Source organism: Oncorhynchus mykiss, chromosome 12, assembly GCF_013265735.2.
Source record: "Oncorhynchus mykiss isolate Arlee chromosome 12, USDA_OmykA_1.1, whole genome shotgun sequence".
Lineage (NCBI taxonomy): Eukaryota > Metazoa > Chordata > Actinopteri > Salmoniformes > Salmonidae > Oncorhynchus > Oncorhynchus mykiss.
In genome coordinates this window covers 38,698,620-38,716,998 of record NC_048576.1, presented here as the reverse complement: position 1 = coordinate 38,716,998, position 18,379 = coordinate 38,698,620, and the positions used below count along the sequence as shown (strand labels likewise).

General features: G+C 42.4%; 1 protein-coding gene across 2 annotated transcripts; it reads right to left on the bottom strand.

Moving 5' to 3' along the window:
* Nucleotides 1-3,846: 3,846 nt before the first annotated feature.
* On the bottom strand, nucleotides 3,847-16,592 carry vps26c (VPS26 endosomal protein sorting factor C). Of its 2 annotated transcripts, none has more exons than XM_021623716.2 (8): nucleotides 16,270-16,592; nucleotides 12,758-12,901; nucleotides 12,427-12,576; nucleotides 11,240-11,320; nucleotides 10,865-10,939; nucleotides 6,689-6,839; nucleotides 4,882-5,034; nucleotides 3,847-4,790 (listed from the first exon to the last, which is right to left on the bottom strand). In XM_021623716.2, exons 1-8 carry the CDS (start codon nucleotides 16,324-16,326, stop codon nucleotides 4,708-4,710), a joined length of 894 nt encoding a protein of 297 aa, XP_021479391.1. In that variant the 5' UTR covers nucleotides 16,327-16,592; the 3' UTR covers nucleotides 3,847-4,707. The 2 variants fall into 2 exon arrangements, with proteins under 2 accessions (XP_021479391.1, XP_036793422.1); XM_036937527.1 differs by having other exon boundaries at nucleotides 16,378-16,509.
* Between the last annotated feature and the right edge of the window lie 1,787 nt (nucleotides 16,593-18,379).

The window sequence follows — 18,379 nt, the reverse complement described above, 5'->3', positions numbered from 1 at the left end:
GGAAAGTTGGAATCCTATAATGGTGTCACAATGAATTGGGGCGGCAGGTAGCCTAGAGATTAGCGCGTTGGGCCTTTAACAGAACGGTTTTTAGATCGAATCCTTATGGTGACAAGGTAAACATCTGTCGTTCTGCCCCTGAACAAGGCACTGCTCCCAGGCTGTTGGAGGGAAGTCATTCCTCTACCCAAGAATAGTAAAGCCCCCTTTACTGACTCAAATAGCTGACCAATCAGCCTGTACAAACTCTTAGTAAACTTCTGGAAAAAATTGTGTTTGACCAGATACAATGCTATTTTACAGTAAACAAATTGACAACAGAATTTCAGCTTGCTTATAGGGAAGGACACTCAACAAGCACTTACACAAATAATTCCCCAGGGTACCCGTTTAGGCCCCTTGCTTTAAAAAAAATATATATATATTTTTTACTAATGACATGCCACTGACTTTGAGTAAAGCTATAGTGTCTATATATGTGGATGACCCAACATTATACACGTCAGCTAATACAGTGACTGAAATTACTGCAACACTCAACAAAGAGCTGCAGTTAGTTTCAGAGTGGGTGGCAAGGAATAAGCTAGCCCTAAATATTTCTAAAACTAAAAGCATTGTATTTGGAACAAAACACTCACTAAACCCTAAACCTCAACTAAATCTTGTAATAAATCATGTGGAAATTGAGCAAGTTGAAATTACTAAACCTCTTGGAGTAACACAAGATTGTAAACTCATAGTCAAAACATATTGATGCAGTAGTAGCTAAAATGGGGAGAAGTCTGTTTATAATAAAGCGATGCTCTGCCTTAACAACACTATCAACAAGGCATGTCCTACAGGCCCTAGTTTTGTCGCACCTTGACTACTGTTCAGTCGTGTGGTCAGATGCCACAAAAAAGGACTTAGGAAAATTGCAATTGGCTCAGAACAGGGCAGCACGGCTGGCAAATATTAATAATATGCATGCCAATCTCTCCTGGCTGAAAGTGGAGGAGAGATTGACTTCATCACTAGTATTTATGAGAGGTATTGACATGTTGCATGCACCGATCTGTCTGTCTATACTACTGGCACACAGCTCAGACACCCATCCATACCCCATAAAACATGCCACAAGAGGTCTCTTCACAGTCCCCAAGTCCAGAACAGACTATGGGAGGCACACAGTACTACATAGAGCCATGACTACATGGAATTCTATTCCACATCAAGTAACAGATGCAAGCAGTAAAATTAGATTTAAAAAAACAGATAAAAAAACACCTTATGGAACAACGGGGACTGTGAAGCAACAAAAACATTGGCACAGACACATGCATACACACAGACAATAACATACACACTATACGCACATATGGATTTAGTACTGTAGATACAGTGCCTTGCGAAAGTATTCGGCCCCCTTGAACTTTGCGACCTTTTGCCACATTTCAGGCTTCAAACATAAAGATATAAAACTGTATTTTTTTGTGAAGAATCAACAACAAGTGGGACACAATCATGAAGTGGAACGACATTTATTGGATATTTCAAACTTTTTAACAAATCAAAAACTGAAAAATTGGGCGTGCAAAATTATTCAGCCCCTTTACTTTCAGTGCAGCAAACTCTCTCCAGAAGTTCAGTGAGGATCTCTGAATGATCCAATGTTGACCTAAATGACTAATGATGATAAATACAATCCACCTGTGTGTAATCAAGTCTCTGTATAAATGCACCTGCACTGTGATAGTCTCAGAGGTCCGTTAAAAGCGCAGAGAGCATCATGAAGAACAAGGAACACACCAGGCAGGTCCGAGATACTGTTGTGAAGAAGTTTAAAGCCGGATTTGAATACAAAAATATTTCCCAAGCTTTAAACATCCCAAGGAGCACTGTGCAAGCGATAATATTGAAATGGAAGGAGTATCAGACCACTGCAAATCTACCAAGACCTGGCCGTCCCTCTAAACTTTCAGCTCATACAAGGAGAAGACTGATCAGAGATGCAGCCAAGAGGCCCATGATCACTCTGGATGAACTGCAGAGATCTACAGCTGAGGTGGGAGACTCTGTCCATAGGACAACAATCAGTCGTATATTGCACAAATCTGGCCTTTATGGAAGAGTGGCAAGAAGAAAGCCATTTCTTAAAGATATCCATAAAAAGTGTCGTTTAAAGTTTGCCACAAGCCACCTGGGAGACACACCAAACATGTGGAAGAAGGTGCTCTGGACAGATGAAACCAAAATTGAACTTTTTGGCAACAATGCAAAACGTTATGTTTGGCGTAAAAGCAACACAGCTGAACACACCATCCCCACTGTCAAACATGGTGGTGGCAGCATCATGGTTTGGGCCTGCTTTTCTTCAGCAGGGACAGGGAAGATGGTTAAAATTGATGGGAAGATGGATGGAGCAAAATACAGGACCATTCTGGAAGAAAACCTGATGGAGTCTGCAAAAGACCTGATACTGGGACGGAGATTTGTCTTCCAACAAGACAATGATCCAAAACATAAAGCAAAATCTACAATGGAATGGTTCAAAAATAAATATATCCAGGTGTTAGAATGGCCAAGTCAAAGTCCAGACCTGAATCCAATCGAGAATCTGTGGAAAGAACTGAAAACTGCTGTTCACAAATGCTCTCCATCCAACCTCACTGAGCTCGAGCTGGGAAAAAATGTCAGTCTCTCGATGTGCAAAACTGAGACATACCCCAAGCGACTTACAGCTGTAATCGCAGCAAAAGGTGGCGCTACAAAGTATTAACTTAAGGGGGCTGAATAATTTTGCACGCCCAATTTTTCAGTTTTGGATTTGTTAAAAAAGTTTGAAATATCCAATAAATGTCATTCCACTTCATGATTGTGTCCCACTTGTTGATTCTTCACAAAAAAATACAGTTTTATATCTTTATGTTTGAAGCCTGAAATGTGGCAAAAGGTCGCAAAGTTCAAGGGGGCCGAATACTTTCGCAAGGCACTGTATGTGGTAGTGGTGGAGTAGGGGCCTGAGGACACACAGTGTGTTGTGAAATCTGTGAATGTATTGTAATGTTTTTAAAATTGTATAAACTGCCTTAATTTTGCTGGACCCCAGGAAGAGTAGCTGATGCTTTGGCAGAAGCTAATGGGGATCCATAATAAATACTAATATCAATGGTCTGGGGCTGTTTTTCATGTTTCAGGTTAGGCCCTTTAAGATTTCCCTTCACTGGAACTAATGTTACAGCATACTATGACATTCTAGATAATTCTGTGCTGCCAACATTTTGGGGGAAGGCCCTTGCATGACCATGCCCCTGTGCACAAAGTGAGGTCCATACAGAAATGGTTTGTCGATCAGTGTGGAAGAATTTGATTGGCCTGGGATGAATTGGAACGCTGACTGCGAACCAGGCCTAATCGCCCAACATCCCGAATGCTCTTGTGGCTGAATGGAAGCAAGTCCAAACATCTAGTGGAAAGCCTTCCCAGAAGAGTGGAAGCTGCTATAGCAACAAAGGGGTACCAACTCCATATTAATGCCCATGATTTTGGAATGAGATGTTCGAGTAGGTGTCCACTTAGTGTGTTGTGGAATGTATTGTAAAGTTAAAATTGTATAACTGCCTTAATTTAGCCGGACCCTAAGAACAGTAGCTGATGCCTTGACAGCAGCTAAATGGGGATCCATAATAAATACAAATGAATATACTTTTGGTCATGTGTATCACTTAGTTCTGGGTTAACAGAGATTAAAATAATGTAATTTGGTCAGATGCATTTGTTTGTAGTCTGTCCACAAGAGAGTAGGCATCACTCAACTGAAGGTCCAAAGCATTGTTTCCTGTGTTGTCTGCAAAAACATTTCTGTGAGTTGTGTGATGCAAGTAGCTACTTTTTATTTACCAAGATGGGAGTTTCCTCCAGGTGCATCAGGTCCTTAGCCCAGCATTAAAATCTGTTATTTAAGGCTTACATTGAAAGTGAATTTAATCTGCTGTTGGGACATTACGTCTGAGTCCTGGGGGGGGGGGGGGGGGGGGTACAGTATATCAGAAAGCCGGATCATTACTTTTAGCCAGCCATCTCTGATCTTATGGTTTGGGAATATGGATTCAGTCTAAAATGTGTCAATCTTTACTGAAGCTGCTTAACTCTTTGAGCCAGCTCTTTGGTGTTAAGCCAATTCACACAATTTACAATGATAACATAACTGGAATGTTAAATAGCATGTAATAACATGGTTGATTTTGAATACCTTGTTAGTTTGAAATGCCTCCATTTAGAATGTTCTTTGGGCTACATTTTGACAGTGCCAACATTCAGTTAGAAATTGACCATATTACTGCTAATGATGGGCAATGTCTCCCCAAAAGACTTCTGAAATGCAACAATGCGGCTTCAACGATATCATGAATTGATACACAATTATGTTACTTGATCCATTTTGACATTTGCACTATTATATTGAATGGTAGCCCACAATCTTGAACATCCTCTGCTTTTTCAGTCTTTTTTTTCTGAACTGGAGACATACATCCATATAACATTATGCACTTATAGACAGTCATTCGGAGCAGGGAAGCCCAGCCAACAGATATGGCTGTCTATCAGGACTTGTAGGCTTGGCTCTCTCTGGACTTTGAGTCCTTGGTCACTTCAGGTTGTTCTTGCCCAGGCATGTCAACGGCACTATCCTCTGACCATCCTCCATTGTAGTGGAGCTCTGGGCTCTCACGCTCGGCACAGCTTCAGAGGAAAGTTCTCAGTGATCAGATGTTCGTCATGGAGGACAATCACCACATTCACCTCAAACTCTACAGAGGAACAAAGAATCGCATCTGTCAGCCATCGGTAAACCACAAACTGTTGTACTATTCGACTTGTATTTATTACAGGTGAACTCACCGACTTTAAAGTTGATGGTCTCAAGGGTAGGGCAGGTAAAGAGCCTGGGGAAGACCATGTAGATGGGGATGGGGAGGCTGTGGCAGACATCTCCCTCTGCTATCTGGATGTTCTGGATCTCTGTGGCATCTCTGGCATAGCCCTCAGCACAGCCTGGCGCAGATGGAAAAACACACCATTAACTTCTATAGGAGTGGGTAGGGCCCTGTTTAGACATTAATCTGGATTGGTGAAAGCAAAGTAATGGGAATCTTACTTTCATTCAATCACGTACAGTTCCGATGAACGATACCCTCGAAGGAAGCATTGTTACAGTATTCTACCAGGGCCTGCCCTCTAAATATACCGAACAAAAATATAAAAACGCAACATGTAAAGTGTAGGTTCCATGTTTCATGAGCTGCAATAAAAAAAATCCCAGAAATGTTCCATACGCACAAAAAGCTTCTCAAATTGTGTACACAACCCTGTTAGTGAGCAATTCTCATTTTCAAAGATAATCAATCCACCTGACAGGGGTGTCATATGAAGAAGAAGATTAAACAGCATGATCATTACACAAGTGCACCTTGTGCTGGGGACAATAAAAGGCCACTAAAATGTTCAGTTGTCTCACATAACACAATGCCACAGATGTCTCAAGTTGAGGGAGTGTGCAATTGGTATGCTGATTGCAGGAATGTCCACCTGTTGCCAGAAAATTGAATGTTTATTTCTCTAACATGAGACACCTCTAAAGTAATTTTAGATTATTTTGCAATACATTCAACTGGCCTTACAACCAAAGACCATGTGTAATCACGCCAGTCAAAGACCTCCATATCCAGCTTCTTCACCTGCAGGATCGTCTGAAACCAGCCACCCGGACAGCTGATGAAACTATGGGTTTGCACAACCAAATAATTTCTGCACAAACTGTCAGAAAATGTTTCAGGGAAGCACATCTGCGTGCTTGTCACCCTTACCATGGACTTGACCTGACTGCAGTGGGCAAATGCTCACTTTCATTGGCCCCTGGCACGCTGGAGAAGTGTGCTCTTCACGGATGAATCCCGGTTTCAGCTGTACTGGGAAAATGGCAGTGTATGGTGCGGGCGAGCGGTTTGTTGATGTCAACATTGTGAACAATGTGCCCCATGGTGAACAGAGTGCCCCATGGTGAAGGGGGGGGTTATGGTATGGGCAGGCATACGCTATGGACAATGAACACAAATGTATTTTATCAACGGCAATTTGAACGCACAGAGATACCATGACGAGATCCTTAGGCCCATTGTCGTGCCACTCATCCACCACCACCTCATGTTTCAGCATGATAATGCACGGGCCATGTTGCAAGGATCTGTACACAATTCCTGGAAGCAGAAAATGTCCCTGTCCTTCCATGGCCTGCATACTCACCAGACATGTCACCCATTGAGCACGTTTGGAATGCTCTGGATCGACGTGCATGTTCCAGTTTCCGCCATTATCTAGCAACTTCGCGCAGCCATCGAAGAGTAGTGGGACAACATTCCACAGGCCACAATTAACAGTCTGATCATCTCTATGCGAAGGAGCTGTGTCACGCTGCATGAGGCAAATGGTGGTCACACCAGATACTGACTTGTTTTCTGATCCACGCTACTTTTCTTTTAAAGGTATGTGAGCAACAGATGTATATCTGTAGATTAGGGCCTAATGAATTTATTTCAATTGTATGATATCCTTATATGAACTGCAACTTAGTAAAATATTTAATTGCTGCATGTTGCGTTTATATTTTTGTTCAGTGTAGATGGGCTACAGTAAGTAACGCCAGACTCACCGCAGGTCTCTACGCGGACCAGCTGTAGCTCGATGCTCTTGATGGCCACATCAGAGCTCTCCACCACCAGTTCTCCAGTCAGGGGCTTAGTGATCACACAGTTGGTGGCATCCAGGTGGCCCCGGATCAGGAACTTGGGCAGCAAACTCCTCTGAGGGAGATGGTGAATAATACAAAGATGGGATGATGTTAACGGTCTGAACATTCCTGCTACGGTGTCTGCTGGTTTCCCTCAAATCATTTTGATCAATGATGGAGTAGACCGATTAAGACCCAGGAAACCAACATCTAGAATGCCAAAAGGTACACTAGACAGTTGAAGTCATAAGTTTACATACACTTAGGTTGGAGTCATTGAAACTATTTTTCCAACCACTCCACAAATTTCTTGTTAACAAACTATAGTTTTGGCAAGTCGGTCAGGGCATTACTTTGTGCATGACACAAGTAATTTTTTCAACAATTGTTTACAGAGATTCTCACTTAAAATTCACTGTATCACAATTCCAGTGAGTTAGAAGCTTACATACACTAAGTTGACTGTGCCTTGAAGCAGCTTAGAAAATTCTAGAAAATCATGTCATGGCTTGAGAAGCTTCTGATAGGCTAATTGACATAATTTGAGTCAATTGGAGGTGTACCTGTGGATGTACAGTGCCTTGCGAAAGTATTCGGCCCCCTTGAACTTTGCGACCTTTTGCCACATTTCAGGCTTCAAACATAAAGATATAAAACTGTATTTTTTTGTGAAGAATCAACAACAAGTGGGACACAATCATGAAGTGGAATGACATTTATTGGATATTTCAAACTTTTTTAACAAATCAAAAACTGAAAAATTGGGCGTGCAAAATTATTCAGCCCCTTTACTTTCAGTGCAGCAAACTCTCCAGAAGTTCAGTGAGGATCTCTGAATGATCCAATGTTGACCTAAATGACTAATGATGATAAATACAATCCACCTGTGTGTAATCAAGTCTCCGTATAAATGCACCTGCACTGTGATAGTCTCAGAGGTCCGTCAAAAGCGCAGAGAGCATCATGAAGAACAAGGAACACACCAGGCAGGTCGGAGATACTGTTGTGAAGAAGTTTAAAGCCGGATTTGGATACAAAAAGATTTCCCAAGCTTTAAACATCCCAAGGAGCACTGTGCAAGCGATAATATTGAAATGGAAGGAGTATCAGACCACTGCAAATCTACCAAGACCTGGCCGTCCCTCTAAACTTTCAGCTCATACAAGGAGAAGACTGATCAGAGATGCAGCCAATAGGCCCATGATCACTCTGGATGAACTGCAGAGATCTACAGCTGAGGTGGGAGACTCTGTCCATAGGGCAACAATCAGTCATATATTGCACAAATCTGTCCTTTATGGAAGAGTGGCAAGAAGAAAGCCATTTCTTAAAGATATCCATAAAAAGTGTTGTTTAAAGTTTGCCACAAGCCACCTGGGAGACACACCAAACATGTGGAAGAAGGTGCTCTGGTCAGATGAAACCAAAATTGAACTTTTGGCAACAATGCAAAACGTTATGTTTGGCGTAAAAGCAACACAGCTGAACATACCATCCCCACTGTCAAACATGGTGGTGGCAGCATCATGTTTGGGCCTGCTTTTCTTCAGCAGGGACAGGGAAGATGGTTAAAATTGCCTCTTTGCTTCACATCATGGGAAAATTAAAAGAAATCAGCCAAGACCTCAGAAAAAACATTGTAGACTTCAACATGTCTGGTTCATCCTTGGGAGCAATTTCCAAATGCCTGAAGGTACCACATTCATCTGTACAAACAATAGTACGCAAGTATAAACACCATGGGACCACGCAGCCATCATACCGCTCAGGAAGGAGACGCGTTCTGTCTCCTAGAGATGAACGTACTTTGGTGCGAAAAGTGCAAATCAATCCCAGAACAACAGCAAAGGACCTTGTGAAGATGCTGGAGGAAACGGGTACAAAAGTATCTATATCCACAGTAAAACAAGTCCTGTATCGACATAACCTGAAAGGCCGCTCAGCAAGGAAGAAGCCACTGCTCCAAAACCGCCATAAAAAAGCCAGACAACGGTTTGCAACCGCACGTAGGGACAAAGATCATACTTTTTGGAGAAATGTCCTCAGGTCTGATGAAACAAAAATAGAACTGTTTGGCCATAATGACCAATGTTATGTTTGGAGGAAAAGGGGGGATGCTTGCAAGCCGAAGAACACCATCCCAAACGTGAAGCACGGGGGTGGCAGCATCATGTTGTGGGGGTGCTTTGCTGCAGGAGGGACTGGTGCACTTCATAAAAAAGATGGCGTCATGAGGCAGGACAATTATGTGGATATATTGAAGAAACATCTCACGACATCAGTCAAGAAGTTAAAGCTTGGTCGCAAATGGGTCTTCCAAATGGACAATGACCCCAAGCATACTTCCAAAGTTGTGGAAAAATGGCTTAAGGACAACAAAGTCATGGTATTGGAGTGGCCATCACAAAGCCCTGACCTCAGTCCTATAGACAATTTGTGGGCAGAACTGAAAAAGAGTGTGCGAGCAAGGAGGCCTACAAACCTGACTCAGTTACACCAGCTCTGTCAGGAGGAATGGGCCAAAATTCACCCAACTTATTGTGGGAAGCTTGTGGAAGGCTACCTGAAACATTTGACTCAAGTTGAACAATTTAAAGGCAATGCTACCAAATACTAATTGAGTGTATGTAAACTTCTGACCCACTGGGAATGTAATGAAAGAAATAAAAGCTGAAATAAATTATTTTCTCTTCTATTATTCTGACATATCACATTCTTAAAATAAAGTGTTGATCCCAACTGACCTAAGACAGGGAATTTTTACTAGGACTAAAGGTCAGGAATTGTGAAAAAACTGAGTTTAAATGTATTTGGCTAAGGTGTATGTAAACTTCCGACTTCAACTGTATATATACACAAAAGTATGTGGACCCCCCTTCAAATTAGTGGATTCAGTTATTTCAGCCATACCTGTTGCTGACAGGTGTGTAAAATCGAGCACACAGCCATGCAATCTCCACAGACAAACACAGGCCTTACTGAAGAGCTCAGTGACTTTCAACATGGCACCTTCATAGGATGCCATCTTTCCAACAAGTATGTTCGTCAAATTTCTGCCCTGCTAGACCTGCCCTGGTCAACTGTAAGTGTTGTTTTTGTGAAGTGGAAACGTCTAGCAGCAACAACGGCTCAGCCGTGAAGTGGTAGGTCACAAGCTCACAGAACGGGACTGCTGAGTACTGAAGCATTTAAAAATATGTCCTTGGTTGCAACACTCACTACTAGCGTGTTCCAAACTTCCTCTGGAAGCAACGTCAGCACAATAACTGTTTGTAGGCAGCTTCATGAAATGGGTTTCCATGGCCAAGCAGCCGCACACAAGCCTAAGATCATCATGCACAATGCCAAGTGTCAGCTGGAGTGATGTAAAGCTCTCTTCCATTGGCAGTAGAAGCGCATTCTCTGGAGTGATGAATCACGCATTCCCATCTGGCAGTCCGACAGACGAATCTGGGTTCGGCAGATGCCACGAGAACGCTACCTGCCCGAATGCATAATGCCAACTGTAAAGTTTGGTGGAGGAGGAATAATGGTCTGGGGCTGTTTTTCATGGTTCGGCCTAGGCCCCTTAATTCCAGTGAAGGGAAATCGTAACTCAACCGCAAACAATGGCATTCTAGAGGATTCTGTGCTTCCAACTTTCTGGCAACAGTTTGGGGAAGGCCCTTTCCTGTATCAGCATGACAATGCCCCCATGCACAAAGCAAGGTTCATACAGAAATGGTTTGTTGAGATCACTGTGGAAGAACTTGACTGGCCTGCACAGAGACCTGAACTCAACCCCATCGAACACCTTTGGGATGAATTGGAATTGTGAGCCAGGCCTAACCGGTCAACATCAGTGCCGGCCTCACCAATGCTCGTGGCTGAATGGAAGCAAGTCCCCGCAGCAATGTTCCAACATCGAGTGGAAAGCCTTCCCAGAAGAGTGGAGGCTGTTATAGCAGCAAAGGGGACCAACTCCATATTAATGCCCATGATTTTGGAATGAGATGGTCGACAAGTAGGTGTCCACATACTTTTGGTCATGTAGTGTAGTTTAAATGTAATTTAACATTTTGTAGGCGTTTGGTCATATTCCCAACAGGTCTGCTGTACCTCGCGGACATTCTGCAGGGTCTCTGGCGTGATGGTGAAGTCTACCGGGGTGGGTTGCAGCTTGGCTTTCTGTGGCTGAGAGAAGAGAAAATGGACAGTCTAACCATGAGCAAATGGTCTGCATGGCCCCAGAGAAGGAACAGTCCCCTAGTAATCATGTATGATGTCATTGTGTAACTATAGATTACAACATCACTTCACTTGTAACTTCATCTATATTGAAGAAAATCATGAGAAACTACAGGCCTGTTTTTTACTGTAGCTACATGAAACTTAAAATCAAGCAATGTCAGATCCTGTTATGGTGGTGTTTTTGTATGGTATTCTCAGAAGAGATTAGATATTGGTCTGAGTCAGGATGATGGTTGATCTCACCAGACAGTGCACCATGAATTCACAGGTCTTGCTCAGGTCTTTGGCCAACAAGGAGCGCTTCATGTCACAACGGAGGGTGTACTGAGAAAATAAACACCATACAATGATTAACATTAGTAACAAGGCTTTTGTGGATACAAATCATTTTCCCACACATGATATTGTCAGGAGAAACAGGCATATATGATTGTTAAAAGCCTGCCTTAAAATAAAGCTGGATACCTTTTCCAGTGGTAGAATTGAGACTGATAAGTCACCCCCCCCCCCCCCCCATGGGGTTCCTCATCAGTACTATCTGAAGTTTAGGTCTAATATTAGATGAAGTACAGAGCCTCCCCTCTGTCCTTCGAATGCCTCGCTTATTCTGGAAAGCAATAAAAATACCTAATCTACTAGATCGTACTGTTTCAGAAGACATAGCTTTTCAAGGGTAAACATTCTTATTGGACAAAAACAAAGCCTATTAGAGAATTTTTCTCCAAAGGTTTAATGCTCAAGCGTTACACTATTGAAATGTTGGCCTACACCTCATTGATTTTGCAGACAACAGAACACATCTAGATCCTTTCTGAAGCTTGACTGATTCAGGGGACAAAATAAAACTCCAGTTTGAGAGTAAAAATGCCTCAGCAACTACAGAATGCCTTATTTTTACTCCAGCAAAATTTAAGATTGCTGGAACTTGACCTTTCAGCATCTGCTAATAACATTATTTCATTGCTTAGGCCTATACATCTGCAGTGATGAAAACATGTTTTTTTAAGCAAACATTTAGTCTTCCTTGTATTTTTTTTGTTGCAGTTTCCTTGAGACAACAAACGACTGGAACACAGGGAATGTCAATCTGTGCCACTGTCTCTATAATTACACCTCATTAGCGTCAGAGAGGTTTACAATCACAGTTGTTTTTGTATTTCTCCAGATGACATGACAATAAAAGGGATCTTTTAAATTGTCATTAGAAATAGCATGGGCACTGCGTCAGCTGAAGCAGGTCTGACCCAAAGATGGCAGACAAAATACATACACAATCAATTTTGGACACTGAAATATCTGCTTTGGGAGGTATAGTATGGTTCCCTGGCTGGTCCTTGTCTGACATGGAGAAGAATCTAGGTCATAGTCTGAAAACACAGAAGACAGCCATTTGCAAAGTGCAGGGCAGGCCCCAGCTCTGTGGTCATTACCTGAATGTTGACGAAAACGCCATGGTAGGTCTCATACAGCACTTTGTTGCCCTTTGTGTGCAGGGGGAACTCAAAGGGAATCTCTGTCTTGCCTCCAGGCACCTTGCCTTGCTTTACCACTTCAATGTTGCTCGTAATAAGTTGAATGGGCTGTTACAGAAAGAGGGGAGAGATCCATCTGTGACATCAGAGCCATTGATATACAGAATTAGGTAAGGTATGCTCCATGTTGGCACTAAACAGTCCATGACAACAACATAATCTAATCATGTGAAAGAGGCAGTTCAATGTGTAGTGATCCTTGGGCTTGGGAATACCGTTGGACTCTCACCTTAACAGAGTTGTAGAAGGCCTCAAAGACTCCCACACTCTTGGAGCTAAGCTGTAGGTTGACAATTCCCTCCATGGTGAGAGTGATGCCCTGGTGCTGGACCGCCTCCTTACTAACTATCGCCACAACACCGGCAAGGACCTCCTGACATAATAAACCAGAAATTATATTACAAATATGAAATGCAAAAAGTATCACACTCTTGGTGTTTAGGATGTTCATAAAGCGGTACTATGACCAGAGGGTTTGGTGAAAAGATACACATAACTGACAAAATAAAGGAAACACCAGCAAAGTGTCTTAAGCCGCCAGAACAGCTTCAGTGCAAGTTGGCATTTGTTCTAGAAGTGTCTGGAACTCTATTGGAGGGATGCGATACCATTCTTCCACAAGACATTCCATCAATTGGTGTTTTGTTGATGGTGGTGGAAAACACTGTCTCTGGCTTCGCTCCAGAATCTCCCATAAGTGTTCAATTGGGTTGAGATCTGACGACTGACACACACACACACGATGATGAGATGTTAATTGCGTAATTAACTTAGGTACCACAACTGTTTGGAAGCACCTGCTTTCAATATACTTTATTTCCCTCTTTTACTCAAGTGTTTCCTTTATTTCGGCAATTACTTGTATGTCGTCATCCGTGATATGCAACTTTTCAGGGAAGTTAGGAACCAATATACACAGGCAGTTAGGAAAGCAAAGGCTAGCTTTTTCAAACAGAAATTTGCATCCTTTAGCACAAAATCCAAAAAGTTCTGGGACAGTGTAAAGTCCATGGAGAATAAGAGCACCTCCTCCCAGCTGCCCACTGCACCGAGGCTAGAAAACACTGTCACCACCGATAAATCTACAATAATTGAGAATTTCAATAAGCATTTTTCTACAGCTGGCCATGCTTTCCACCTGGCTACCCCTACCCCGGTCAACAGCAACTTGCCCAAGCCTCTCCCATTTTTCCTTCACCCAAATCCATAGCTGATGTTCTGAAAGAGCTGCAAAATCTGGACCCCTACAAATCAGCTGGGCTAGACAATCTGGACCCTCTCTTTCTAAAAATTATCCAGCACAATTGTTGCAAGCCCTATTACTAGCCTGTTCAACCTCTTTCGTATCGTCTGAGATTCCCAAAGATTGGAAAGCTGCCACGATCATCCCCCTCTTCAAAGGGGGTGACATTCTAGACCCAAACAGCTACAGACCTATATCTATTCTACCCTGCCTTTCTAAGGTATTTGAAAGCCAAGTTAACAGATCACCACCATTTCGAATCCCACCGTACCTTCTCCGCTATGCAATCTGGTTTCCAAGCTGGTCATGGGTGCACCTCAGCTACTCTCAAGGTCCTAAACGATATCATAACCGTCATCGATAAAAGAATACTGTGCAGCCGTACTCATCGACCTGGCCAAGGCTTTCGACTCTGTCAATCACCACATTCTTATCGGCAGACTCAACAGCCTTGGTTTCTCAAATGACTGCCTTGCCTGGTTCACCAACTACTTCTCAGACAGAGTTCAGTGTGTCAAATCGGAGTGCCTGTTGTCCGGACATCTGGCAGTCTCTATTGGGGTGCCACAGGGTTCAATTCTCGGGCCGACTCTTTTCTCTGTATATATCAATGATGTCGTTCCGTCTGGTGATTCTCTGATCCACCTCTACGCAGACAACACCATTCTGTATACTTCTGGCCCTTCTTTGGACACTGTGTTAACTGACCTCCAGACGAGCTTCAATGCCATACAACTCTCCTGTGGCCTCCAACTGCTCTTAAACACAAGTAAAACTAAATGCATGCTCTTCAACCGATCGCTGCCCGCACCTGCCCTTCCTCCCTCGTCTTACCTCATTTGCACACACTGCATATAGACTTTTTTTCTACTGTATTGACTATGTTTGTTTATTCCATGTGTAACTGTGTTGTTGTGTGTCAATCTGCTGTGCTTTATCTTGGCCAGGTTGCAGCTGTAAATGAGAACTTGTTCTCAACTAGCCTACCTGGTTAAATAAAGGTGAAATAAATCAAAAATAAAGACTGTAAACTCTCCTTCCAGACTCATATTAAGCACCTCCAATCCAAAATTAAATCTAGAATCAGCTTCCTATTTCATGCTGCCAAACATACTTTCGTAAAACTGACTACTCTACCGATCCTTGACTTCGGCGATGTCATTTACAAAATAGCCTCCAATAGTCTACTCAGCAAATTGGATGCAGTCTATCACAGTGCCATCTGTTTCGTCACCAAAGCCCCATATACTACCCACCACTGCGACCTGTATGCTGTCGTTGGCTGGCTTCGCTTCATATTCGTCGCCAAACCCACTGGCTCCAGGTCATCGATAAGTCTTTGCTAGATAAAGCCCCTCCTTATCTCAGCTCACTGGTACCATAGCAGCACCCACCCGTAGCATGCACTCCAGCAGGTATATTTCACTGGTCACCCCCAAAGCCAATTCCTCCTTTGATCGCCTTTCATTCCAGTTCACTGCTGCCAATGACTGGAATGAATTGCAAATCTCACTGAAGCTGGAGACTCATTTCTCCCTCACTAACTTTAAGCATCAGCTGTCAGAGCAGCTTACAGATCATTGCACCTGTACATAGCCCATCTGTAAGTAGCCCATCCAATTACCTCATCCCCATATTGTTATTTTCTAGCTCCTTTGCACCCCATTATCTCTACTTGCACATTCATCTTCTGCACATCTATCACTTGTGTTTATTTGCTAAATTGTAATTATTTCACCACTACGGCCTCCTATTTATTGCCTTACCTTCCTAATCTTACTTCATTTGTACACACTCTATATAGACTTTTCTATTGTGTTATTGACTGTACATTCATTTATTCCATGTGTAACTCTGTTATTGTTTGTGTCACACAGCTTTGCATTATCTTGGCCAGGTCGCTGTTGTAAATGAGAACTTGTTCTCAACTGGCCTACCTGGTTAAATAAAAGGTCAAATAAAATTTAAAAAACTCATGTTCGACAACGCAGGACATCCACTAGAGGGCAGTAGAAACCTTACACATTGAAGAAATTGATAACTGCTGATCAGTCAAAATAATCATTATCATGTCTTCACCACAAACACATAAAATGTTGCTCTGTAGTAAGCAAAACAATTGTCATGCACACGACTTGCCAAGTTGTTAGAGCTACGAAGCACAGCAATTTAACTCAAGGTTAATCTAGCCACTGTATTGTGAAGTTAATGATACAATTGGAGTAAAACAATGGTCAACACGAGCTAGTAACAGAACATGTCGAGGGTAGAAGAGGTTAAAATACGGGTGGTTAAGTACTTATTTAACACTTAATTGTATCACCTGTCACTGATGCACTTGTTCAAGCTATACCATTTGGAATGACTTCTGCTGAGTACGTGACCTGCTTTATACCCAAACAAGCGTTGGGTATATGTCATCGCTTCTTACAGTTTGGTAGCATCGAGACTTATACTGTATATCTTACTATGTAAATTTCAGGCAAATTGACCCTTACCCCCTCATGATATACTTTATTTGCTCTTTTCAGTCTGATGTCCAAACTAGCACTCATTTTCGACGATTTGGCGGATATCGATCAAAATGTAAAGCAAAGACAATCCACCTTTCTCCTCTTCAGCTGCGATATTTCCTCATACGGGTCATGTGATCAATTGTAGATCTGTCATGTGACCAATACCCCGACCCGCTATGTCCGCCCCCCAAATTAAGAGAATTTTGGCGAGTTCATATGCTATTCGGAACTAGGAAACTCGGAAATGTCTGACTTGCTGATTCGTTGAACGCGCCACGTGTGCGTCACGTGTATAACTATAACCAGTTAGCAAGTCGGAAATGTCCAAGTTTCCTCCTTCCGACCGGTACGTCAACGCGTCAAGAGTCAGAGCCAGCAGTCTAATCGCGTTATTTTTACCCTATCAACCCTCGCGCTGAATCTTAGGTAGCTGCCTGGCTGGAGTGACTCATAATGGGCGTGTCGAGAGAAGTGGGAGGATGGGGAGAAATGGGACAATCAAGATCAGTGACAGTTGGGTGGAAAGAGAGGAAATGGCTACTGTGCTTGAATCTGAAAGTGCGGCAAGTAAAGTGTGTGACAATTAATGGAAAATAGTGAAATCAAAGAATGGAACAAAATGAGCAAAAGTTGCAGTAGAAGACAAGGACCTGTCCAATAATGCTTTTCTTATTGGACTGTGTTTTTTGGACAAGGAGATTCATTTGGAAAATCCATTTGTAATATCGAGGACTGTGAAGAAAGCAGTGGATTGAATCAAGGTGACTAGAAGCAGCCTAGTTTTGGCTAATTGTGTTAATGGAGAACAGAAGAAGCATGCACTAGATCTGGCAAAATTGTCCACATCAGAAGTAACATATTGCTCTTCGGAGCAGGGCACCTGCCAAGGGAGTTATAGCTGGAGTCTCGTTGGATATAGATGACAAGTACCATAGTCACAAAATCACAGGAGTGGTCAGTGCACATTGCCTGACCCGTATGATAAATGGAAGGAAGGAGAAAAGCCTATCGATATTGTTGTTTGAGGAGACTCTACCTTAATATGTGAAGCTTGGATATGTGAGAGCATTTGTGTACTAACCATTACAGTGTGGGAATTGTAAAGGATATGGTCATGTGTCAAATTTTTTCAGGCGGGAGAAGTACAATATTGAAGAATCTGTCATTCTGTCCGGACTTCCTTGAGTGCCCTATTAGGGTGAAGGAGGTAGAGGCGTCAAGGTTCAGGGCTGTGCAGCAGATCACCTATGTGGAGACGGTGAAGAGAGTTGAAGTGGCAAGAGGCAATAGTGTTGAAGATATGGCAGTGGATGCATTGAAACCAGTTCCTAATGTTTTAAGTCAATCGAGTGATCTGGATACACTCATTGTGAAGAAAGTGGATTTTGTGCCATTTGTAGCCACAGTGATTAATTGTACAGCACAAGGGTCTAAGAAGCTGGAGATCACTATATTTGCAGCCGAGAAGTTTTTGGGGGCTCCATGAAGCACTGCAAAGACTATTGTCGCTAGGAAATGTCCCACCCTCACAGGAGTCTTTTGAGCCTGTGGATGGACCTGATTAGAATGTATGAATTAATTTTTACAGAAAAGCAGGTTGATTTTGTTTAGTTAATACATTTTTTTAATAGTTTGTATGATATTTGATTTATTTGACCCACATTATTTTGTTTTTTGGGATTCTTATTATTCACCCGTACAGTTGGTGGTGAAATGCACATGAAATTGTTGCGAACTCCATTATACCATAGAAGAAGAAGCATTGACAATTGGGATAATTTGTTGCCAATCAATGCCATTTTTGGGGCTGCTTTGGCCGTTGTGTTTCAAACTTTCAGTGCGTGTTCTTTGGCAGAGATGACGGTAGGTATTTTAGCTAACGTAACATTTTGCTGTTCACTTAGAGCTCTGTATTTGGTATAACGTTAGCTAGCTACCAGTATCTAAACCAAATCAAATGTTATTTGTCACATGCACCAAATACAACAAGTGTAGACTGTACTATGAAATGTTTACTTACAAGCCCTTAACCAACAACGCCGTTCAATAAATAAAGTTAAGAAAATATTTACAAAATAAACTGAAGTAAAAA